The 24,640-nt window shown below is 41.1% G+C and overlaps 2 protein-coding genes across 2 annotated transcripts in view; both read right to left on the bottom strand.

Moving 5' to 3' along the window:
• TSHR (thyroid stimulating hormone receptor) overlaps positions 1 to 24,640 on the bottom strand; it is a 159,175-nt gene that overhangs the window by 134,091 nt on the left and 444 nt on the right. The window lies entirely within an intron of this gene.
• LOC115516097 (charged multivesicular body protein 3-like) lies at positions 72 to 24,637 on the bottom strand. Its single transcript, XM_030318481.1, has 4 exons — positions 24,607 to 24,637; positions 24,092 to 24,221; positions 22,470 to 22,593; positions 72 to 529 (listed from the first exon to the last, which is right to left on the bottom strand). Exons 1-4 carry the CDS (start codon positions 24,635 to 24,637, stop codon positions 77 to 79), a joined length of 738 nt encoding a protein of 245 aa, XP_030174341.1. The 3' UTR covers positions 72 to 76.

Genomic DNA, 24,640 nt, shown 5'->3' with positions numbered 1-24,640 from the left:
GTGACTGCTTCAGAGGAGTGTGCCCACTCCCAGTAGGTGGGCCACGAAAGAACCCGAGGGCCTAGCTGAGCAGCCACTAGCTGCGGAGTGTGGCAAGATGGGACTGCATGGCCTCCAGGGCTTCTTCTTCCTTCTCATCTTCTGATGCAGCCATCGCTCCTGAAGGTCTGGGCTCCAGAAAGGCATCGGTCACTTTACTAGGTGCTTTGCCCAAGGCACCTGTTGTGATTTCAAACAGAATTTTGTCAATTTCCATTTCTGCTGCTTTTTCCATTTCTTCCTGATCATCCATGCTTTCAAAAGTATCTTCTAACATTTCTTCTATGATGCCAGCCTTCATCATCTCTTTGGATAGCTCCCTCATGGTGGCCTGGATTTCTGGGATCTTCACAAGGCTCTGCATGGCCTTCATCACTTCTTTGCTCTTCTGCAGGGAACCAGCCACTCGCAAAACCACCAGCTGGTTCTTCATCCCTATGAGCACGGAGTTCACGTGAGCATTGGAAGCATAGAGCTTGCTCACAGCAAGCTAATTTTTATGAGCTATGTATGCATTTGCCAATTCTTAATTACAATTAAGAGAAAAATCAGGACTTGTTCAATCTGTAAGTCTTCTTATTCATGAACATCACTGTTTACTTGTATAAAACATTTAAAAGTTATTCCTGTTTCAGGCCTCTGTCTGATGAGGGAGCATAAGGCAAGCTGACACCTTGCAAACCTCCCCCACCATCATCCCCAGGTGGGATATGTGTGATATTCCTTAGGCACTCCTGGCTGCCCAAGAATAAAGGAAAGGGAAAAACAAATAACTGATAGAGATCACGGTTCTGCAGGATATGAGTCTCCATCACTTTACCAATGTCTTAGTAAATTACAAAAAAAACCCAAACATCTTATCAATAACCTAATCTCCAGAAACCTACAGACTCTGTTTCCTGGAGCCCCAACATTACCCTCCCCTTCATAGTGATGTGGGGAGCAAAAGCAAGAAGAAAATAGCAAATAAAATTAAATTTCTTTGTAACCTGCAGCCCATTGACAAATACTTGAGGCAGGCTGAATATAATGTCTCTCCAGGAACTCCCTACTGTCTTAATGTTAATGCCTTACTAGAGGGGAAAAAACAGCCTTAGCTTGACAATAGCTAGACTTCCCACATCCTGTGAGTCTTCTTTAGCATATGAAAGTCCTTTTGGAAACTTCGCCTTTTCTTTACCTCCCCCAACTCCCAAGTATATAATATCACCCTCATAATCCAGGGGCAGGTCTTTCTGCCCACAGGTCCTGTCCCTGTGCTTTAAAAAAAAAAAAAAAAAAAATCACTTTTTTGTACCAAAGATGTCGCAAGAATTCTTTCTTGGCCGTCAGCTCCGGACCCCTACTACCACTCCAAAACCGCATCATGTGTAAGGAAAACTGCCATCAATTTTGTGTTGCTAGTATCAAAGTGCTTCAAAAACTACCAAAGTAGCAGTTGTAATGGGCTGGGGTTTAGGATACTTTGTTGGACTCATCTCATGTACATCTTCTAGTCTGACTCAAATCAGCAGCCTTTCAATAGGGCATGGAATCCAGCTTTCCAAAGAGCCACTGAAGGGCCAAAGGTCAAAACTGAAAGTGTGGGTGGGAATGGGGTGGGGAGGGCAATTCTGATCAGTGGGAAACAGGAAGTGGAGGGAGTATGCAAACTCCTTCTTATGAACTGCCCTAAAGCATGGTTCTGCCTGTTTCTCCTTTTCCTCATTCTCACATCAGCAAGTAACCTCCGGCTCAGACTGTTTACTGGGAATCCCAGGATAGGATGGCTGTTGGCTAAAAGTATCTGTTAACTAGAACATTAAGCGTTCATTTTAATCCAGGATAATTTTGTGAACCTCCTGTATTTAAAACACTAGTTTAGTAATTATAAGTGAGGCAAAGCTGAACAGAACTCAGTCTTTGACTTTGGGCACTAATATTCTAGAAGAAAAGATAGAAAAATTGCATAGGCAGCATAGCTCCAGGGGATTCAGAAGAGTGACTTTCTAGGTCTAGCTCTGCCAGTCACTGGCTGACATTTACTTCTGAGTGAGACATTTATTCTCTTTGGGCCTCTGTTCTCTTAGCTGTAAAATACAAGGTTGTGTTAGATAACCTCAAAAGTCCTCTCCACATCTAAAATTATTTGCTTTTATAAATTTAGTCTAGGAGAAGGATGACTCCAATCAGTTCTGTATGATAGGTGTGTTCTCTGAATCCAAGTGCTGTGGGAACCAGAACTTTAGAGACTTGGGAAGCTTTTATGAAGAAGGAGGTATATGAGCTTGGTGGATTTGTAGGATTTTGATGGGCAGGTAGGGGACAGATGGGCATTTTAAGCATGAGGAAAAACATACTCAAAGGAATATAAAGGGAAAGTATATGTCTCATGCAGGAAGAGCAATGAATAGTTCAGTCTGGTTGAAGGGGTAGATGGGTATCTACATTTAAGAGACTGGTAAAGTAGAAAATGGAAGATCCAAGCTATTGCATTAAGTTTGAGCTTTACCATGTATTCTTTGACTTAGCATGTGTATAGAACACTTACTATGCTCCAGGCAGTGAATGAGGTGCTGAGAACACAGAAATCAATAAGATGCAGTGCCCTCAACAGGCCTGTGAGCAGTGGGCAAAGGAGTGAAACTAGTATGCAAAATCCTGTAACATAAATAAAACTTAAGTACAGAGAATGAAAGTGTCGAACATCTCAGAGGTATAATAACAATAGACAGGTAGAGAGGGAGTCAAGGGTGATAGGACAATAGGAAAGAGAGAAGGATGAGCAGTTTTTTTGATAAGAAAATGAATTTGTTTTGACGTTGAATTTGAGGCCCTTCCAGACAGCCACATAGAAATGTGTAAATAGTAGAAGAATATTGGTTTGTGACTAGCTTGAAATGTTGGAACAAGAGATTGAGATATGTGTATATTTTCTAAGTAACTCATAGGTCTGAGAGGGATTGTCAAAGAAGAAAATATAGACAGAAAAAAAGACCAAAGGGAACACCTTAGGGAATGCCCATGTTTCGGAGTTAGAAGAAGTAAATGGCATGAACCAAGAAGAGTTAAGACTACCAGAAATGGTGGGCAACCAGCATAAAGGATGTCAAAGGAAGAAAGAATTTCAAGAAAGATGGGGGGGGGGTTTGGACAAGATCAAAGGCTCCCCAAACTTGATGGACCAGCTGCATTAAAATCAGTTGAAACATGTATTAAAACTATGTAATTTGTGTCTTGATGGATCTTCAAGAAACTACTAACAGTAGCTGCCTTGGAGGTAACCTAAGGACTACAAAGCATGAGTAAACTGTATGAACTGATATCCTAGCCCTCCAAGTCAACTACAAAATTACATCACTGTCCCTTCCTTGGTTCATGGCTATGGCTGTATTAATTGTCCCATATGAGCAGCTAAAGTTAGTGAAAGGAACAATCCAAATGACAGCCCTGCCTTAGTTTAAAGCTAAAGTTCTCTTTTCTGCTTATTATGGATCTTTGATAAGAAGTCTGTTTTGCTTGCTGTTTGCTACGAGCATTGTGAGGCCTTTCCTGAATGTAACCCACTGTGTAGTAGAATGGGTTGTAAAACTTCCTAAATGTAGTCTGATATGTAATGGAATGAGTGATTGTACATAAACTAACCGGCATTTCTCGCTTCTGTAAACCTGCTTGCTCAACACATTCCTCCCCTTCCCCCTTCCCTCCTCTCCCTTCCCCCTTTTTTTCCTCCCGCCACAAGTAACGGACAAAGCCTTCCCGCCAAAGGACAGACAAAGGACGCCCAATCAGAGAACAACAAATGTCCTTACTTTAAAATCAACTAATCAGGCCCCTCATAATTTGAAACCTCCCCTGTGCTATTTGTCTCTGTCTATAAAAACGCTGTACCAACCCTGATCGTGGCCTCTTGCGTCACCGGCGACGAGTGCGCAGAGGACCAGGTTCGAACCTGCAATAAACGACCCTTGCCGCTTGGCTTTGACTTACAATTCTGGTGGACTTTTGTGGGAGGTTTCGGAACTTCAGGCATTACAGTTAGAAGATGAAAGCCAGAGCTTGGTTAGTGGATCATTTGGTTTGGTATATAGATGTTGGTTAAGTATATCCACCCAAAATGGACATGAGCTGCACATGGAGGGGGCCTTGAAAGACAGCAGCAAGGGAAAATCTTCCCAATGGGTAGATTTCATGGAAAAATAGCCTACAATAAGAATATATATGGACTCAAGAGCAAAAGGATTGGCCAGCCGGTCAGAACCTGGGAAGAGAAAAGCTAGAAGATTGTAAGAAAAAATGTCTGGGCCAGATGCATGAGTATGAATATATGGGTGTGGGCATAAAATGTGAAGATCTTTGTATCAGATATTAATGACCACCAGTAAGCAGTCACCAGAGAATAACCATTGAGTAACTAAGGCAAAATGACTTGATCAGTTAAGAATACCTAGTCTTTGTCACTGGCCACCCCAGCACTAGCACCACTGGCACATTAACAGAGTGGAGACCACATGTTAATAGCATGGGCCCCCAATAAGCAAGGCTGATTTCTTTCCATCATTGAAAGTCCAACCAGTTAGCAAGTGAGCTCAATGTGGCACTATTTCTTGAGGGTACAACACTGTCGCAAATTGATCACAGTGAGGCCTTTCTTCCTGGAAGGACCGGTGGTATGTCATAGTAGTTACATGTATTCTTGGTAACTGTTCACCTTTCCTGCCTCTACAGCCTCAGCCAAGCACCACTATCTGGAAGATTTTAAAGTATCTGATCCAGGTACACAATCTCGTACAACACAGCATCTGACCATGAGACCTATTTCACAGAAAAAGAGATAGGGAGGTAAGCTCGTGGTCATGGGATCCACTGGTCATATCAAGTACCACATAACCCAGGAGTAATTGGTTTTACAAAGCAATGGAATAGCCTGTCAAAGGCATAACTTGTTGGCAATACTCTGCCATGGTGTGGTATCATCATAGCAAATCACAAATTTCCATTTGGATGTTGTGTCCCATTAGGAAGAATATGTGGGTCTTGAAATCAAGGGGCAAAAGCAGGAGTGGCCTCAGTTGCCTTTATACCCAATGACCCACTTAGGAATTTTGTGTTTCCAATCCCCATAATTCTAGGCTCTGCAGGAACTATAAGCTATGATTGTCACCTGGGAGTTTTGGACTTTTTGTGTGCAGGGATCAGTAGACTAAAGGAGGAGTTAATATTTTGGTAGGAGTAACTGATCCTGATCAGTGCGAAGAGGTAAGTCTGCTGTGACCCAATGACGGTAGGGAGGAATATATGTATATATGTGGAATTCATTTAATCCACTTGAACATGCCTTAGCACTTGCTCAATTATAACTAAAATGAACAATTCCAGCAACTCCTGCCTGAAAGGAGTATAGTTACCATGGGTTCAGACCCCTCAGGAATAAGAGCTTGGATTATACCAGCAGATAAGTCATCAAGGCCAGCAGAGGTTAAAGCTGAGTATGAGGGGAATTTAGAATGGGCAGTGGAGAGAAACGGAAGCACCAATTGTGGTCCTGACATCAACTGCAGCAACAGGGCTGTAGTTCATCCCTATAACCTGTCGTCTAAATTTCCCGCAGGAAGACAGATCCACTGAAATCCTGGATGCTCTGTTTTCCAAATGTGTATGAGGAAGTTGATCACATCACAAGGGTTGCGACAAGCATGGAGGTGAGCACTCTATTCAAGACGCACTTCCATTGAATCTGTAGGTTGCTTTGGGTAGTATGGACATTTTAACAATGTTGATTCTTTCGATCCATGGATATGGAATATCTATCCTCTTGTTTGTGTCATTTTCAATTTCTTTCATCAATGTTTTACAATTTTCAGAGTTCAGGTCCTTTACCTCCTTGGTTAAGTTTACTTCTAGGTATTTTATTCTTTTTAGCATAATTGTAAATGGAATTGTTTTCTTAATTTCTCTTTCTGCTACTTCATTGTTAGTACATAGAAATGTTACCAATTTCTGGATATTAACTTTGTAGCCTACAACTTTACTTAATTCAAGAACTATACTCAAATTAAAATATATATATATATATGTATATATACACATATATATATTAAAAAAGAACTCACTTGCTGTTAAGAGGGAAGGAGTGCAGCTAGCACTCCTAATTGGCTCATATCTGTATCTGCCCCCCTTGTGCAACAGTAGCCCTCCCTTACGTGCTGATCAGAGATGCACTTTGTGGCACCAGGCAGTCAAAGAGTGTGATGTGGGGAAACAGAGGGAAGTGATCATCACTACAAAAGCTACCATTGGTTCAATCCAGAAAAGGATCTAAAAATGTCCACTGGATTTTGCAGCAAAGGTTGTTAGTGACTTTGGCAAGAGCCTTTTCAATTGAGTAATGGGAGCAGAAGCCAGATTGCCGTAAGTTAAAGAATGAATGGAAGTAAAAACGTCAAAAGAACAACTTGAGAAAAGTCTTAATGAATGTTCAGCTGCAAAGGGAAGGAGGCAGCTAGGGAAGCAGCAGTGGCGGATGGACTGAGATGTGAGAACTATGGCGGGATTTTGTTTTAGTAGAAAGAGACTGGAGTGTGTTTAGATAACGGTGGGAAGAATATGGGAGAGGAGACGGGAAAAGTGAAATTAGGGTGAGGAGAGCAGGGAGCATGGATGCAGGTGGACGATAGTCTGCTTGCATTGTTAGAAGAGTAGAGGGGAAAGGATGGGTGTAGATGCTTTTAAATTGCTTTATTTTGTTGTTTTGTTTGTTTTTACAGTCTCATTCTTTTAAAAATCCCTGCATGATAAATCTGTGTTTCTCAAAATATCTGATAAAGCATCACCCCCTCTCGCATATTCTTTTTCTGCTGAATGAGAAAGCTCCCTGAATAAAAAAGATCACCTTGTACACTTGAACAATTACTTCCCTGGTCTTCACAACGGTTCTCCGAAGTAGAACAGAACCATCCTATGGTTTCATTTAACAGATACAAAGATAAGAACACAGAAGGATGAAAAGTACCTTGCTAAAATGTTCACCAGTAATTTCCTTATTCAGTGGGAAACTTCCATCCTGTACTCTTCACGATGACTTCTCTCATTCAAGAGATTTCCCCTCCCTCTTGCTGTTGAAAATGAAGATACTGGATATAATGTGAAAAGAAAGAGTAGCCCCTCCAAACCACTGAGTTTTTTGATCCTGAGATATATACTTTCTATAAAGTAAGTTTCTTATGAGTAAAAGGAGTTCTTCATAAGTACATTAAAACTTCTATTGTCACACAGAACTGAAGCAGACAGAACCTTAATAGAGTGTTTCATGCTTCATAGCACACATTTCAGAGCTTCTGGCTTTGTTGTTTTAGATTCCAGGGATTCGGGATGGTTGTGAAACGAGAACTTGGTTATGCTACATAAGAAGGCCAGCCAAGCATTAAATAGGGGCATCTGGAGAGTCTGGAAACCCTAATAGGCTTGTCAGCCAAATTCTGCCATAGAACAGTTAGATCCTTACAGATTTATGGGCCCTAATAGGACAGAGAACTCCCATCCATGGTTAGAATTTCAGTCACTTTACCCTTTACCCTAACAGTAACTCCCTAGGGACAAATATCTCTGGAAGAAGATAAGCAATCTTATAAATATTTAAAATGTGCTTTTTGCACAGTGGACAAGTGTTTGGTCTTAATAAAGCCACACGATCTCAAGCCCAACAGCTGCTGAATGGTCCCTGTGTGGAAGCATGCCCTCTCCAAATCAATATAATACCCACGCTGAGGGTTAAATCAGACCAGCTCTCACAGGCTCTCAAGCCCACTACTGCATTAGTGATAACAGTTAACTTCGATCAGGCTTTATTCTGGTTTACTAGGTATTTCACATACACACTCATAGCATTACCTCACATGATCCTCCTGACTACTCCATGATGTGGGCATAACAGATCTTACTAGTTTGTTCATCCTGTGAGTTGAGCAAATAGATTCTTCCACACAGTGAGTTGGTGGAGAGCTAGGATTTGACTACACGTCTTCTGTCTCCAAGTTCCAGAGTGGGGAGGGAAGAAACAGCTGAGAAGTAAGCTCCAGTAAACCTAAGGGAAATAATAATCTACTTCTTTCATTTAACCTTTTTTTATTCTTAGCAAATTTCCTTTATTGGCATATTGGTTACATTTTTTTAATGTTTATTTATTTTTGAAAGAAAGAGAGTGAGGGGGGAGGGGCAGAGAGAGAGGGACAGGGATCTGAAGCAGGCTCCACACTGATAGCAGAGAGCTGAAGCGGGGCTGTAACCCACAAACTGCAAGATCACCACCACAGCCAAAGTTGTACGCGCAACCAACTGAGCCACCCAGGCACCCCTATTGGTTAAATTTTTAAATGGAGATATAAGATAGAGAAGCCAATATTTTTTTTTTTGGTGTTTATTTATTTTGAGGTGGGGGGGGGAGTGGGAGAGAGAGAATCCCAAGCAGGCTCTGCACTGACAGGGCTCAATCTCACAAATTGTGAGATCAGGACCTGAGTCAAAATCAAGAGTCAGATACTTAACCCACTGAGCCACCCAGGCACCCCCAATATTATTATAATAAATACCATTACAAATGGGACATTGTTTAAGTTCTGCACCTTGCCTATAACACAGAAAAACCCTCTGCATAAGTATTGGCTCTTAAAAGGGTATAAGTTACAGATAATGGTTCATGCATTGCTATTAAGTCACCTCTTTCTAAAAGTGTTGACTAAGATTCCATGGGATCCAGAAGGCATAAGCGCATGGTGTTGCTCAGCCCGCTGGTTAGAAACACTCTCCTTCACCAAACAGGTACTCTCAAAACCTTTTGATGTGGGAAAGTAGTTTTGTAGCTCTAAGCCTTCGAGAATAACTATGAACATTTTTGGCATTCTAATGATCATCTCTAAGGTGTAAGGCATTGAGACATGGAGTGGGACTGCTCTCTACACTAGGGTGTTACAAATGAACCTGGCTGAAAAGTCCTGAAATTACATAAAGCTTGGCCTGTTCACACCTGTTTTCCTATCAGGCCACTTGTCTGATGGCCCACACTCTTTCCCTGCAGTGTGGTTGAAATGTAAAAACATTATGCTAAGTTAAAGAAGCCAGGCACAAAGGTCACATGTTGTATGATTGCATTTATATAAAATGTCCGGAATAGGTAAATCCATGGAGACAGAAATCAGATTAGTGGTTGCCAAGGGGTATGAGGAGAAGGAGAACGGGGAGTGACTGGTTAATCAGTAGGGATCTCCTTTAGAGATGATGAAATTAGTTTGGAACTAGAGGTGATGGTTGTACAACACTGCATGTGCTAAATACCAGTGAATGGCACATTATATGAATTTCATGTCAATTGGGGAAGGGGAGGGAAGGGAAGAAACACAAGGGAAGGGAAGAGACCAGATTTAGGAAGATAGCTACGATAGAGAGAGGGCCTTGGATTTGAAGCTAGAGGACCTGAGTTTGAATGCTCTTTCATTTACTGGCTGTGAGATAAAAGATAAGAGAGACCACATTTCTGGGTCTCAGATTCCTCATCTAAAGTGGAGTCAAACAGAGCTGTTGTGAGTCCCAAGTGAGATACCGTATGTGAAAACACATAGCATGGGGCTGGACACAGAGTTGACACAGTATGTAATTAAACAAACAAAAAAATAACAATGGCAACAGATTTTTAAGGCAGTGCACAAAACCCATTTAATTCATATTATAGCTCAAGCAGTTATTATGTAATAGAATAACAGATTAATAATTCATAAGAGATAACCATTATGGCAATTTTCAGTAATCCAAATGCTCTAAAGAACTAGATGCTTTTGTAATTATAGCTCAGAGTTTATTTTTCTGGCATCAAGGCATTAACCTAAATCTAAAAATTAATGTTATGGCAAATTCTTCACTCTAGTTCTGTGTTTGCACTACATCAAAAGTAACAATTTCTTCAATTTATGATGCACATTTTTAAAAGAAAAACCTTAATATCTCTGAAACCAGAAATCCACTGATTGAAAGGGAGGCTGGATCCCTCGAAGGAAATTTTTTCAGTGTCCCTTCAGAGGTGACTTTCAACAACCAGGTGGGTAGGATGACTCATTCTATGGATGTCAACTGCAGTGCTGGTAGAGTGGGCGTGAATGAAATGGCCATGGTGGCAGGGATGGAAGCCAAGCACAGGTTCGTTTTCATCAAATCTAGTAAAGATACTGCCTCTTTGAATAACCAAAACTACCAGTAGTAGAACCCTACACTGCACCCTTGATAAGGCAAATTTCCTCCAAAAGAACAGCTAGCCAATTGGTGGTAGTTTGATTACACTGGACCCTTTCTACTTGTCAAAAGTAGTAATTCATTTTAAAGAGAATTGTGACTTTGGCTTTGAGTCTGCCTTCCCTGACCTCACTGCCTCCACTAGGGTCACTATTCGAAGGCTTATAGCTTGCCTGATCTACCAGTATGAGGTCCTACAGAGTTCTGCAAGAACCAACTTGTTGCACAACACTACAACAGCACAACACTCAACCAAGAGACCCATTTCATGGGAGAGAAGGTACAGTAAAGGGCACATGACCATCATATCCACTAGTCTGACTATGTCTTAATCATGCAGAAGCAGATTGCCTAGCAGAATAGTGAAATGACCCATTAAAGGATCAGCTAAGGTTCCAACTTGGGACAAAGCCTGGACAGTTGGGGATCCACCTCAGTGAAGTGTACATGCTGAACCAATAGCCAATATATGCCAGTACCCATGTAGCTAGAATACATGGGTATGAGGACCTAGAGGTGTTGGTAGGATTGACCCTTCTCATCATCACAGTGACCTATATTCAGAATTTGAACTGCCTGTCTCTGTTCCTGCCAGAGGTCCTAGTTTTTGGGTGTAAAGACTGCTTCCTCCAAGTAAGGGCCTGATGCTATAATGATCACCTGGTTATTTGGGCTCATGATACCAGTAGGTGAATGGGCAAACGTAGGAGTTTCTCTCCTGATAGGAATAAAAGAACCATGAGAAGCTATGGTTGCTGCTTTACATCAGCAGCAGTGAGGAGCATGTCTAGAACCCAGGGATTTATCTGGGACATGTCTTGGTTCTTTTGTGACCAGTGATAATGGTGAAATAGGGCAAATATAGCTAAGGGTTTAAAACCCTTGGAGTTGAAAGTCTGGGTCCTTCTTCTAGGCAACCACAGGCCAAAGTCTGGGCAGTGCTGAGAGAAATCTAAAATCAGAGTTGAGGAGAGATATGACTATTAATTACAACCTTGGGATCAGCCACAATAGAGAAGACTTTTGCTTATTTCACAAGCCCTCCTGCATTATGTCTTTGCAAAGATTGCATTTTGAAGGGAGCTCTGTGGCAGATTGGACTTGTATCCCCCTCTATCTCAGAAAAGACATAAGGTCATTTTATTATTACAAAACAGAAGGTCCCATATTTTGGTATGAGAGCCAGACATAATTAAAAGCTTGGGAAGGGGAGCCTGGGTGGCTCAGTCGATTGGTTGGTTGGTTTCGGCTCAGGTCATGATTTCATGGTTCATGAGTTTGAATGATGCATATGGCTCTGTGCTGACAGTGTGGAGCCTGCTTAGGATCCTCTCTCCCTTTCTCTCTACTCCTTCTCGACTCACACTGTCTCTGTCTCTCAAAATAAATGAATAAACTTAAAAAAAAAAAAAAAAAAAAAAGACGGCCTCCTGGGTGGCCCAGTCGGTTGGGTGTCTGACTTCGGCTCAGGTCATGATCTCGCAGTTTGTGAGTTTGAGCCCCGTGTCGGGCTCTGTGCTAATAGCTTAGAGCCTGAAGCCTGCTTCAGATTCTGTGTCCCCCTCTCTCTCTGCCCCTCCCCTGCTAATACTCTTTCTCTGTCTCTCAATAATAAATAAACGCAAAAAAAAAAAAAAAAAAAAAAAAAAAGAAAGAAAGGAAGCAAGCTTGGCAAGATCTGAGTGGTTCATAGGGCGAATTGCATTAAAGACCTCTCAATACATCACTTGAGATCCTCTCAGCCCTACCTGTCCTATTCTAGCCACGCCACAGCCGCCAGATCTATGTGAGTGCTGACTAGCTTCATCCAGGTGCAACCTGACAGAGCTGTACCTCAGCCCTGCCTCTGTTCCCCTCACCTTCCACCCTGGGGCATTTCTGTAAACATCTAGGACTCCATCATTATCCATGCACAAGAAACCTGGAAGGCTGGTGGAGATAACACCCCAATCTACAAGGTGGGGGCAGGGGGATAAGAACTCATGGATAAAAGTTTCCCTTTCCTCCCTCCTAGAGCAAGGGTCCGAGATGCATAGCATTCTCAGGTGGCCATATGGGATCAACAACAACTTGCCTCTAGTAGCAGCAAACTCTCCTTGCCTCCTTTCTTCATGTCACCAACTCACCCTTCTGCTCCTTGGAATCACACTCCCCAGTGATAATTCTCCACAGGCTCTGCTTTCTGGAGAATCCAGGCTAAGACATTACCGACTCCTTTCTTTCACTCAGACTCCACACACTCTGTGAGGAAATCCTGTTGACTTTACCTTCATCATAAATCCAGGACTCAACCATTTCTCACCACCTTCCCTGGTATTAAGCCAGTTGGAGCCATGGTCATTTCTCACTTGATTAACAAATATAGTAGCCTGGGTGCTCCTAGGAAAATGTAAATCAGTTTATGCAATTTTGGGGGTGGAGCTCAACATCCTTAATAGCTATTTATCTCATTCAGAAAAAAAAATACATGTATGTATTTGTATGCATTTATATTATTTTATACTTATTTAAGGTATATATTTATATTTACATATTTTTAGTGTCTTATAATGACCTACAAGGTACAACGTGCTCTGTCCCCCATAACTCCTCTGATCTCATTTCCTGCAACCCTCTCTGCTTCAGGCACATTTTTCTGTTTGTCACTTACAAACATACTATGCAAGTTCCTCCCATGTCCCCCCCTGACTCTGGGTCTTTCCATTTATTCAGAATTTTCTCCCCCCAAGCCCCAGATATCAGCCTGGCTTAGTTTTGGGGGCTCCTTCAGGTCTTTACTCAAATGTCACTTTGTCAGTGAGGCCTTCTCTCACCACTTAAAATGCAACCCCCAGCCTTCCTTCTCCCTGTCCCTCCCTTTATTTTTCTCCATTATACTCATCACCATCTGACATACTATGTGTGTTACTTACTAATATTTTTGGCTATTTCCCCCCTGCTAGAATGTATGATCAAGGAGGTCATTTATTATATCTCTCCATACCTAGAGTAGTACTTGCAAATATTAAGTAATCAATAAATATTTGTTAAAAAGAAAAAAAGAAGAAAGGAAGGAAGAAACACTAACCACAATAAAATGCCACCTATCTAGAGTAAGATTTCCTATCATCTCAAACTTTGGACCATGGCTATGTACCCAAAAATAACTGGAAAGGGTGTTGAGAGAGAAACAGAGCAGCCACAAAGCTCACTAAAGACTGTCACAGGAGAGCCCCTCATTTGTGCCCTCTCTTGAGATCATTTATTTATCGTCATGTACAGATCCTTTCCCTAAAGTTAGCCTTCTAGTTTCCCAGCTCATAAAAAGATTGAAATAACAAAATATAAAGTGACAGTAGCTGGCAATAAGAAAAGACAATTTCAGTCCCTCTCTGGAGTTGAGTAATTATGATAATACTCGGGTGTGGGTAAAATTAAGCTAATGCCTGCAAAAATGTTAGCCAAGAGCTTCATGTATCATATAAATAGAGAGATCATGTTTTTGAAAGAAAAACTGGGACGCAGGGAGCTCTTTCCAGGTGCAAAAGGGGTGTGGAAAGTTTAGCTAAAATGATGAGAAAATATTTGAATTTCTGGAATGTTCTGATGGCAAGATATTTTAAATAGGGCTGTACCAGAAAAACCCAGGGCAGATTTACATGTCAATACATGTAAGAGAACACTTATAAGATGCTTTAAAAATCACAAAGGTCTGCTTTGTAATTCTAAGAAAAGGATTTGCTCTGAAATTTTCTGACATCCTATATATTCTTAAGGATTCATACAAAAATGAAGAAAGTAAGGAGAGTCTGACATCAAAATGGAACACTGTAAAATCTAATTTGTAGCTCCGAACAAATGGAACCATTTTTACTCATACTTTAAATTTCCTTCAACTATTTCTTAATTGCAGTAATAAAAGGCAAAAGAATAATTAAGCAAGCAGATTCAGTGAGAATGGAAACAGGAGAGGTAGAAAGGATTTAATGTCAGATATAAGGCATTAGACACTTATAAAATCTGTTTTTAAACAGTGACTTGAAGAATAGCCACACTTAGTGAACTTCTGTGAGAAGAGCTTATTCAAAGGATGAGCTAAGTGTGAGGCATTAAAAAATAATCATAGCAATATAGTCAGGAGAAAAAAAATCACACTCAAAGGTCAAGAAGTTTTTGCTTATTTTTTAAATATATGTTTTAGCGTTCTTTGTAATGCAATAAAAAGATTAAGTCATGGTTAATACCAAATGTATACTGTCACACACAAAAAAGCCAAGTTATTCCAAAATATAATTTCTTAACTTTTTTGGGTGGGGGTTCAAGGACACCTTTAATAATCTGAGGTAAGTTATAGATTCTCTCAGTCGTGCCCTGATGTACAAATTTTCATTTAATCACAGATTTCCAGGAGGATACACATGGGCTCCTAGGAAGCCCATGAATCTCTGGTTAATAAACCTTCATCTCTAAGGTAATAATTAACATACTTTGTGCCATAAGAAAACATTAAAGTAATCAAATAGTTGGATCAATTAAAATTAATGATTTCTCAGTTCTGGAAGGGGGAAAAAACGATTCTAATTAATTGATAAATCCAAATACAATCCACGCATTTAACAACATATGGTAAGTTTTTATGAATTAGTTTTCTCTGTCCACTGCTTCATCAGAGCCAATAGAAGAAAACACTCCAGGATAGCCAGGGTTTGTTCACACAGGTGAAACAGTTAGACATTCTGGATCCAGGCGTCTGAGAATAGGACTGAATGGGCTTGGCCTCTGCAGAGCAGGTCTGGCTGTTGAGGCTGGCTTCTTAAGCACACACAGCACTGCTTCCTAAAGTACTTTACCGGCCTCTTTCAGTGACTGCCATTCTGTACACCATCACTTGAGTCAAATTACTGGGATATTCAAATATAGAGTTGCATTATCCTAAAGGTAGAAGCGAATCCTCTGAAAAGTTACATGTGAAGCCCCACAAAAAACAGCTACATGATGGAAAAGAATTCAAAATTGTCACTCGTTTTTTAGAAGATAAATAAAAAATAACAAACCCAGAGACTTCAAAGAAGTGTCCTGCTTGCTCTGGATTGCTTCAGGTTGTCCCAGATATCCTGGGGCTCTCTTCTACTTTCCTCTTGCTTAGGGGTGCTACATTTGGAAAGTTGAGGAAGCACTGGTAGAGTCAGTTTCTTGGAGGTGGCTGTTCAAAGGAGCATCTTTCACATGGTTTTTGTATCGTGAAATAGGGTCAGATGGGTGGTGAGGCATGCGGCGCCCCAGCAGATGTCATTTTAATGTCTAAAAACTAGTGTCTCAGGCGGTCAGGAAAAACATTAAACAAAAGTAGAATTTCATCTACCTTAACAGGGCAATAAACCCAAGGACTCTGAAAAAGAATTAAAGGGTGTGAAGAACCCGATGGCATGATATTAAGGTGCCTCTGGAGACCTTCATCCATGCATTCATTTATTAAACCAGTATGTAATGACTACCAATCATATGCCAGGCTCTTTCTGGGCACTTGGGATACATAACTGAACAAAGTAAACCACAAAAACAAACCAACACAAAAACCTAGCCCTGTGGGGAAAGATATAAATAAGAAACATAGACAAATTATATCGTATATTAGAAGGTGCCAAGCTCTATGGAATTTTTTTTAAAAGCAGGAATGCTAAATATTAAGTAGAGTGATTACAAAAGCCTTATTGAGAAGGTAACATTTGAACAAAAACTGGAAGGAGGTGAGAGGATAAGCCATGGGAACATCTGGGAAAATAAGGTTTGAGACACAGGGAAGAACCTAATGTGGAAAAGCCTGACAAACATGAGGAACAGCAAGGAGGCCAGTGGAGTAAAAGTTGAATTATGAGTACGAGTAATAAAATAGAAAAAGAAAAAAAAAGAAGGTCTGAATCATGTAGGCCCTTTTGGGCCACTGTAAGGACTCTGGTTTTTATCTTGAGATAACTAGGAAGCCGAGGAGGGTTGTGAGCAAAGGACGGACGTGACCTGACATTCGTTTTAAAAGATGTCTCTGGCTGCTGTGTGAAGGATAGATTGTGGAGAGCAAGGCTGGATGCAGGAGAGCTGTTTGGTGGCTCCTGCAATAAGCCAGAGGGGAAGATACAAGTATCTTTTTTTTTTTTAAGCAATGTGCTTTTTTTTTAATTTTTTTTATTTTTTAAATTTTTTTTAATGTTTATTTTTGAGACAGAGAGAGACAGAGCATGAATGGCGGAGGGGCAGAGAGAGAGGGAGACACAGAATCGGAAGCAGGCTCCAGGCTCTGAGCCATCAGCCCAGAGCCTGACGCGGGGCTCGAACTCACGAACCGTGAGATCGTGACCTGGGCTGAAGTCGGACACTCAACCGACTGAGCCACCCAGGCGCCCGGATACAAGTATCTTAACAGAGCCAAGGAAATGCAAAATTCAGTTGAAGCCACAAAGGAAGTTCACTACCATGTAGGTGGAGGTTGCAGAATTTAGGCAATACCAAGAGACCAACCCTGTTTAAGTTATTGACTTATAACGTGACAGTTACGGGACAATAAACAAGGCTCAGGATGTCCCAGCATGTCCCGTGGGCCTCTGGACTTAATGGTCTATTAGTAAGATCTATTAGTAATTTATCCTCCAAAATCTAATTTGAGAGTCAAGGGAATGCTCTTAATTACACCTGGATAACAGATGTAAGAGGAGGCTCCTTCTGGATAGGGCAACCCTAACCATAAGGAAACTAGGAAGCCAGTGGACGTTTCCATAAGGAACTGGTGTTCTTAACTGGTGGGGGAAGAGCCCAGCTTGCTTAATGAATAAACATCTTTTAATTTGGGAAAATTTAGAATTAAAAATAGAAATGGGGGGGGGGCGCCTGGGTGGCTCAGTTGGTTAAGGGTCCGACTCTTGGTTTCAGCTCAAGTTGTGATCTCACAGTTTCAGAGTCCGAGCCCCACACTGGGCTCTGCACTGACAGCATGGAGCCTGCTTGGGATTCTGTCTCCCTCTCTCTCTGCCCCTCCCCTGCTTGGTCTCAGTCTCTCTCTCTCTCTCTCTCAAGAATAAATAAATAAACATTAGAAAAAATAGAAATGAGGGGTCCCTGAGTGGCTCAGTCAGTTAAGTGTCTGACTATTGATTTTGGCTCAGGCCATGATCTCACAGTTCATGAGACTGAGCCTCACATCGGGCTCTGCGCCGTGTGGAGCCTGTTTGGGATTCTCTTCTCTCATTCTCTCTCTGACCCTACCCCGCTCATGCTCTCTCTCTCCAAATAAATAAACATTAAAAAAAATAGAAATAAAAATCTAAGTCAGACCCATAATATTAATTTGTGTTGAATTTAAGAATACTCAATATAGGGTGCCTGGGTTGCCCAGTTGGTTAAGTGTCTGATTGCGGCTTAGGTCATGATCTGGTTACTCATGGGTTTGGGCCTGGCGTTGGGCTCTGTGCTGACAGCTCAGAGCCTGGAATCTGCTTCGAATTCTGTGTCTCCCTCTCTCTCGCTGCCCCTCTCCTGCTCATGCTCTGACTCTCTCAAAAGTAAATAGACATTAAAAAAATAAAAATAAAAAAAGAATACTCAATATATATTTGGTATTTTGAGTATTGTGTTATTTAAACTCAGTCTATTGATTGGAATATCTAATAGATTGGCCTTGCAATTTCAATTTAAAATGTATAATTGAATAATTTATATTGACCTGTGATTTAAGTTGAAATGGAAATTATTTTTTACTGAATTTCCTCATAAAGTGTTTACTGGGAGTCAATAAATTAACCGTTCTAAGCGTTCTGTGTGTATCGTAGGGGATATTGTGCTTCACTGGAAAATTTTGCATTGACTAGAGCATATTCTTCCAGGATTCTGAGTCTGATTCAATGGGAGCTCTTTCATAATTGTGTAGATTGTAAATAATTGATAGCAATGCAAAATAATTCTGTCTATAGACATGGCAAATTCTGTCCTTTCTGGTAGAGCTTCAGTTGACTTCCCCCATCCCCTGACTATGAAAGAAGTCTTTTGCCTCCATTAGCATGTCCATTTCAATATTCCTCATCTATAAATCTATTTTGTGGATTTTTAACGTAATTGCAACATTTTACCAGTTTCCTCACTGTAGTGGGTTGAATAGTGTCCCCCCAAAATCCACAACCACCTGAGCTTCAGAATGTGAGCTTATTTGGAGATAGGGTCTCTGTAGGTGTAATTAGTTAAGTATACATCATCTTGGATTAGCGTGCACCCTAAATCCCATGACTGGTTCCTTATAAGAAGGGGTGGAGGACACACAGAGACTTACACAGAGAAGAAGGTCATGACTGAAGAGACAAAGACTGGCGTCAGGCTGCTATAAGCCAAGGAAAACCAAGGATGGCAGGCAGGCATCAGAAGTTAGGAAGCAAGGAAGGATTCTTTCCTTGAGCCTGCCAGGGTAGCATAGCCTTGTCAGTACCTTGATGTCAGACTTTTAGCTTCCAAAAATATGAGAGAATAAATTTCTGGTGTTTTAAGCCATCCAGTCGTGGGTACTCTGTTATGGCAGCCTTAGGAAACTAAAACAGAGTTAAATAAAATCTTTAAGGTGTTCAATTTATTGCTGTAGGAGACTCATGATTTTACCTTTCTTTGAAAATTATCCTTTAATACCATTAACTCATTCATAACTCCCAGCAATCCAATGAGGCAGGTACTATTATTATCCTCATTTTACAGATGAAGAAACTGAGGTACAGAGCAAATCCTGATAGTGCCCAGAGCATGCCCTCCCCAAACGTGGCATCTTGTCACTTTGGATATTTTAAACTGGAGAAATCTAAGAAACTGCTAGTGCAGACAGGGCTATTTGACCCTCTCCTACAGCAGGTCATAAGCTCCCCGCTGTGTGGAAGTGCCTTCCCTATACCCAGAGGAAAGGAGTATCCTTTTCTGCAAAGACGAAAGGAAGGCAAGAGGAATCTGAAAGAATAAACTCGCTGTTTCCCCCAGTTTTCTACACTTAGCTCACCCCGTTTTTGTCCTATCACATTGTTCCATGACTTCCCACTCTTTATCAAACCCGATGTAAAAACAATCAAGGTTAATCGCTTCTTTGGGTCTTCATTTCCTTATTGAGAGTTAAGGAATGCTATTAATTACACCTGGATAACAGGGATAAGTGGAGAATCCTTCTAGATAGGGCAACCCTAACCATAAGGAACCTAGGATGCCAGTGTCCTCACTTCATGTCACATAAAACTTATTTTAAGTAAATATGTGTGCTTTTCTCCTGTTAATCTATTTTCTTTATTGTTGCTACTAGGGGTCCTAGTCAAGGATTTAGAAGAATAGAAGGAAAAATGTTTTTCCCTTCTCTACATTTCCAAAAGTATGTTGAAGAAATGGTAGACCAAGGCATTCAACCATGATGATCTCACTCCAGAGAGAGTGCCCTTAACCATTCTACTCTCCTGCTCCTATAAACAGCACTGGGATGTCTATAAAACTTAGGATTCCTGGTACTAATAAAGCTTAATTTAATAGACTTTCTAGACTTTTCTAAGTATTTGGAAAGCACATTCAAGTGCTTTAAAAGAAAACGTATTATGTTTGTACTCAAACTATTATTTTATTAAATTATTTATTAAAATATTATTAAATTATAAAGTCTTCCATCAAAAAATATGTCTTCCTTAAGGTAATTATTATAATTAAATTTACAAATAAAATAATAAATATATGGAAAACTCAGAAAAGAACTAGTCTTTACATTTATTACTTTAATGAATCAAATATTTGTTTTTAAACAGTTACCCCTAACAAGTCATTTTTTTTGTTGTTGTTGGCACAAAAGCTGCCTCCAGAATTGGAGAATTGGAGGAAAAACTGACATCAGAATTCACCTCAATCTGTACTGTGTCACAAAGAAAGTAGCAACGTATATTGTTGCCCATCAACTCTTTCACTGTTCAGGTTAGAATTCTTCAAAGCTCTTCAAATGAGTAATTCAATCCCCTGGAACACCACTTCCTCACCCTCTACCTCCACACATGCAACTCCTTACGCCTACTAGTTTAGGATCCTACTAGCTTAGGATGTAGCTCATAACATTCCCTGAACCCAAGTTGAAGTCAGTCTCCATCCCCCATTCCCACCAAGTACACTCTCAGCACACTTACACAATTATAATTGCATGTTTATGAGATTATTTGATGGATATTCAGCTCCACCCTAGATTGTAAAGACCCCTGAGGACAGGGACATGTTGATGTTGTTCTCTGCCAAGTCCAGAGCGTTCGCACATGTCTGGAATGTAGCCAGTGCTTAATAAACGTTTGCAGGATGAAGGAAGTGATGAGCAATGGTGAGGGCAGATAGCCCCTCTTTGGTGGAAAATGCCCCATTAATATGTGTACTATTAGAAGGACCCAGTTCTTCACCTCCTACTACAGACACCAAAAGTGGGGGAAAAGGGACCTCCTTCCTCCTACCCCCCCCAGCAGCTGGGACACAGCAGGTAACCTACGGCAGACAATCAGATGCTTCCATCTAGAATATCACTTTCTGACTGGTGATTCAAAGTGGCAGGAATGGTTGAGACGTTACTGATAGCAGTACACAGACAGCCCAGCAGCTACAGAACTAGGTGCCCAGCACCACAGACGTCCAGTGGCTGTGGTTATGGTGTTGTCTGTGGAGTTGTTCCAACCAGATGGTTGGCTGTGGCTCCAACTCCCTGGCTGCCCCGGGCTCTGGCTTGTTTTAAAAGCCAGGTTCTACAATGATTCTGTAAATTACATGTTATTGTTTCAGAACATTTCTTCCCTCCTTAAGCTAGACAGACCGGGTTTTCTGTTACTTACCATCAAAGACCTTGAGTCACACACACAGAGGAGAAAAAAGAATAATAAATCATGGAGCCCAGAAGCATGAAGTGACACCATCTTTGTAAGACATAGAGTATTTCTGTATTTGGCAAGCATGTGGGTGCTAAAGCAGGGGGCTTCTTTTTAGGTGGGAAATCAAATGCTATTCAGGTTATGACCACTGATTGTGACTAAAACAGTTGTGAAATATGGAATAAATGCACAATTCCCTAAGTGTGGAAACCAAGTATGATGTGAGATTATTTTAGGTGGAATGCCCACATGGCATTAAATAATATTGAATACCAGTGAAAAAGTGATTCCTTTTTCCATGGCTTTTCAATTCTTCTGATACCACCAAGGACAGCATGTTGAATTGGTACCTCTTGAATATTTCTCTAACACTTACACTCTTCCCTTTCTTTAAAATTTAATTTAAATTTATTTTTTTAATTTTAATTTATTTATTTTGAGAGAGAGAAAGCAGCAAGAGGAGGGGAGAGGCAGAAAGAGAGAGAGAGAGAGAGAGAGAGAGAGAGAGAGAGAATCCCAAGTAGGCTCTGCACAGTCAGTGCATGGAGCCTAACCTCATGAACTAGAAGATCATGACCTGAGCCAAAATCAACAGATGCTAAATCAACTGAGCCACCCAGGTGCCCCTATCCCTTTTCCCTTTTAACAAGGGGAAGTCAGCCTCAGGCATAGAGCGTTCACAGGCAATAATCTTGAGCCTAGAATGTAATTATATTTGTGTTTTCAATGTTTTTAGCTTTCTGGGTTACCTCCTAATTACAGCAAGTTATGCTAATTTCCCATTTATAGTCATAATATAAGCTTTCTAAATAAATTTCTTTCAGTTAAAGAAGTGAAATACTTAAAGATACTGAATGTATAATAGCACAGGTGGAACACAGATCTGGCAAAAATCCTGAAGATGTTGAGTGAGTGTCTTCAGTTTCAAAAATAGTGGGCTAGTCCATCAATTAGAGCCACAGATACAGATGCAGAATGCAAATTAGCAATAATGGAAGCAAAATCCAGAACCTGAAAACAGTAGCTATAACAGCTCCTTCAGAAACATTTCTGAAGGGGGGTGGTGCCTGGGTGGCTTAGTCAGTTAAGCATCTGGCTCTTGATTTTGGCTCAGGTCATGATTTCATGGTTTGTGGGTTCAAGTCCCACATAGAGCTCTGCACTGACAGTGCTCCTCCTCTCTCTCTCTCTCTCCTCTCTCTGCCCCTTTGCTGCTCTCGTTCTCTCTCTCTGTTTCAAAATAAATAAGCTTAAAAAATTTAAAAAAAGAAACATTTCTGAAGGCACATAAGTGTGTGATGGACAAACCTTCACTCCACTGGAGTTGAAGGAAGTTGGAGGGGGTGAGATAGTGATTGTCACCATCATGAACCTGAAAGTGGATAGGTCAAAGGACAAGGCAAGGTAAGGTGGCACTTTCTTGCGGAAGAATCTACACAAATCGAAAACAAAAATCAAACCCCACCCTCATTCAGAGAAGGGGTAGTCCTCTTGCGCACACAGGTAGCAAATGGCAATTCTCTGAATGAGAGTAATGGGTCCATCTTGCTATCCTTGGTTCTGAGGTGATATGATCTATAATTATATGCCAACATTAAAATTTTTCATTTTATTCTGCTGGGTTCATTTAATTTCCCTTAAATCAGTATTCTCAATCAGGAGGAGCAATTTTTTTTCAAACTACCTGCATATCAAAGATTCTAGAATGTTCCACTGGGGAGTGGGAATATCAGCTCTCCCTTACTTCCTACCTAGTTAGAATCACTGTTATAATAAGAGTGAATCATGCTGTCTTAGATGGGGAAAGTAGAGAAGATTCAGAACCACCGTTTCAGTGGAAGTCACAAACAGTGAAACTGTCTCCCATCCATCTACTGAACCACATGGCAAGTGTATGGGTAATGCAGAAAGGGACAGTCTTGTTTACTTTTCAGCACCATAATACATGGATAGAGATTAAGGCTTAGGAAAAAATGCTCTCAGCACCATAATAATTTGTAAAACAGCCAGCCATGGTTACACAGCATCTAGATTCAGAAAAATGGTTGCCACCCAGAACAGGCTTTAAGGTCTGTTTTGTTTCAGCAGGAAATGCCTACTATAACACAGATACAGTCTTTCTTTTCCTCCCTCCCTCCCATTCTTTCTTTTTGCTTTCCCTCCTTCTTTCTGTTCCTTTTTCTTCCCCTGCCCAACTCTCACTTTTCTAAGTTCTTACACATTTTTCTCTCCTTTCTATTTTTTTTCAAGACCATATTGGAGAAAAGCTGGCAGGGTTAGACCTGCTTTCATCTAAGGGCAGGGGGCTTAAGAGTGCAGCTCGGAGCTATTTCAAATCTTGGCACCACAACTGATTAACTGCATGACATTGAACAAGTGGCCTTGCTTTTTGTGCCTCAGTTTCCCCATCTATAAGACGAGAATAGTAAAATTACCTACTCAGTTGGATTTTGTGAGGAGTCAATTGGTGAGTTTGTGTAAAGTGCTGAGGACAGTGCTGACTTCTCTCATAAGCTTTCCTTTGGCAAGAGTTCTACTGCCCCCCCCTCCCCGCCAAGATTTGAAAATCACTTTGCTACTGTTGCAGATGGCTGTGGCCACTGTCTAAACTGGCATGCCTTTTCACCCACACTCTTCATCACTGTCTCTTCTCAGAATAACTTCGTTCTTCAGCACACCATCCCTCCCCTAGCCCTACTCCCATTGTTTTCAAGGTCAGATTCTCCCTGCTACTGTCTTTATCAAGTTCTTACTCTTTGTGATCCAGCGAATCCCCTCACTTGCATCATCAGACAGTGGAATGCACCTAACTGACGCCCCTCTTTTACTCAGAGGTAAACTTGGGTCTTCCCAAATAAATGACCTCCCCTATTTTCCCAGTTGGTGAGAGGGGCATGAAGAGAACGGTCTCCTGACTCTTAGTCCCTTGCCTTCCTCCAACATTATCCTTTCTCCTCGACATTTGGTGGAACTGTAAACCGATGGCTCCAAGTTCCCCTCCACTGTCAGAGCCATGTTTCTCTCCCATGACTTGAAATTCTACCCCCTTCAAAACTGTCTCTAAAGAAGTGGTGGACGGACAACATCTGAGGCTTGCATATTCATTGGTTCACTTACTCAACAAGCTTTTGCTTGTGCACCAGAAGAGTTCCAGGCCATATGCCAGGTGTGGGGAATTCAGAGTTGAAAGACAGGGTCTCTGTGCTAGAGGTCAATTCTTGAGTTGCTATTAGTGTTATTAATATCTGAAGTGAAAGATTCAGCCAGGCCTGGGCAAAGTGAAGAGCAGCTCTTGAGAAAGGGCAGCTCACGCTTGCATCTTGCACCAGGGTTTTAGCTTTTCTCGTGTTTTGAGTAACTAGGATGGCAGCAATCCCAGGTTTGGGCAGTTGCGTTTTTGCTCACTGCACACACACACACACACACACACAGCCCTTTGGCTTACTCTCACGCTCTTTTTGTGTACTTCTGGCCATCTT

This window comes from Lynx canadensis, chromosome B3, assembly GCF_007474595.2.
Source record: "Lynx canadensis isolate LIC74 chromosome B3, mLynCan4.pri.v2, whole genome shotgun sequence".
Taxonomy (NCBI): Eukaryota; Metazoa; Chordata; class Mammalia; order Carnivora; family Felidae; genus Lynx; species Lynx canadensis.
The sequence above is the reverse complement of the archived record's forward strand: the minus strand, read 5'-3'. Positions and strand labels throughout refer to the sequence as shown.

Excerpts from the sequence above, each read along its gene's own strand:
- LOC115516097 (XM_030318481.1), bottom strand. The coding sequence starts at position 24,637 with ATGGCCAGAAGTACACAAAAAGAGCGTGAGA. Across the intron at positions 24,222-24,606 it reads TACACAAAAAGAGCGTGAGA|AGACAGTTTTGAAGGGGGTA; the intron begins GTAAGCCAAAGG and ends CCACTTCTTTAG. Across the intron at positions 22,594-24,091 it reads AAGGATAATGTTGGAGGAAG|ATTCTTCCGCAAGAAAGTGC; the intron begins GCAAGGGACTAA and ends CGATTTGTGTAG.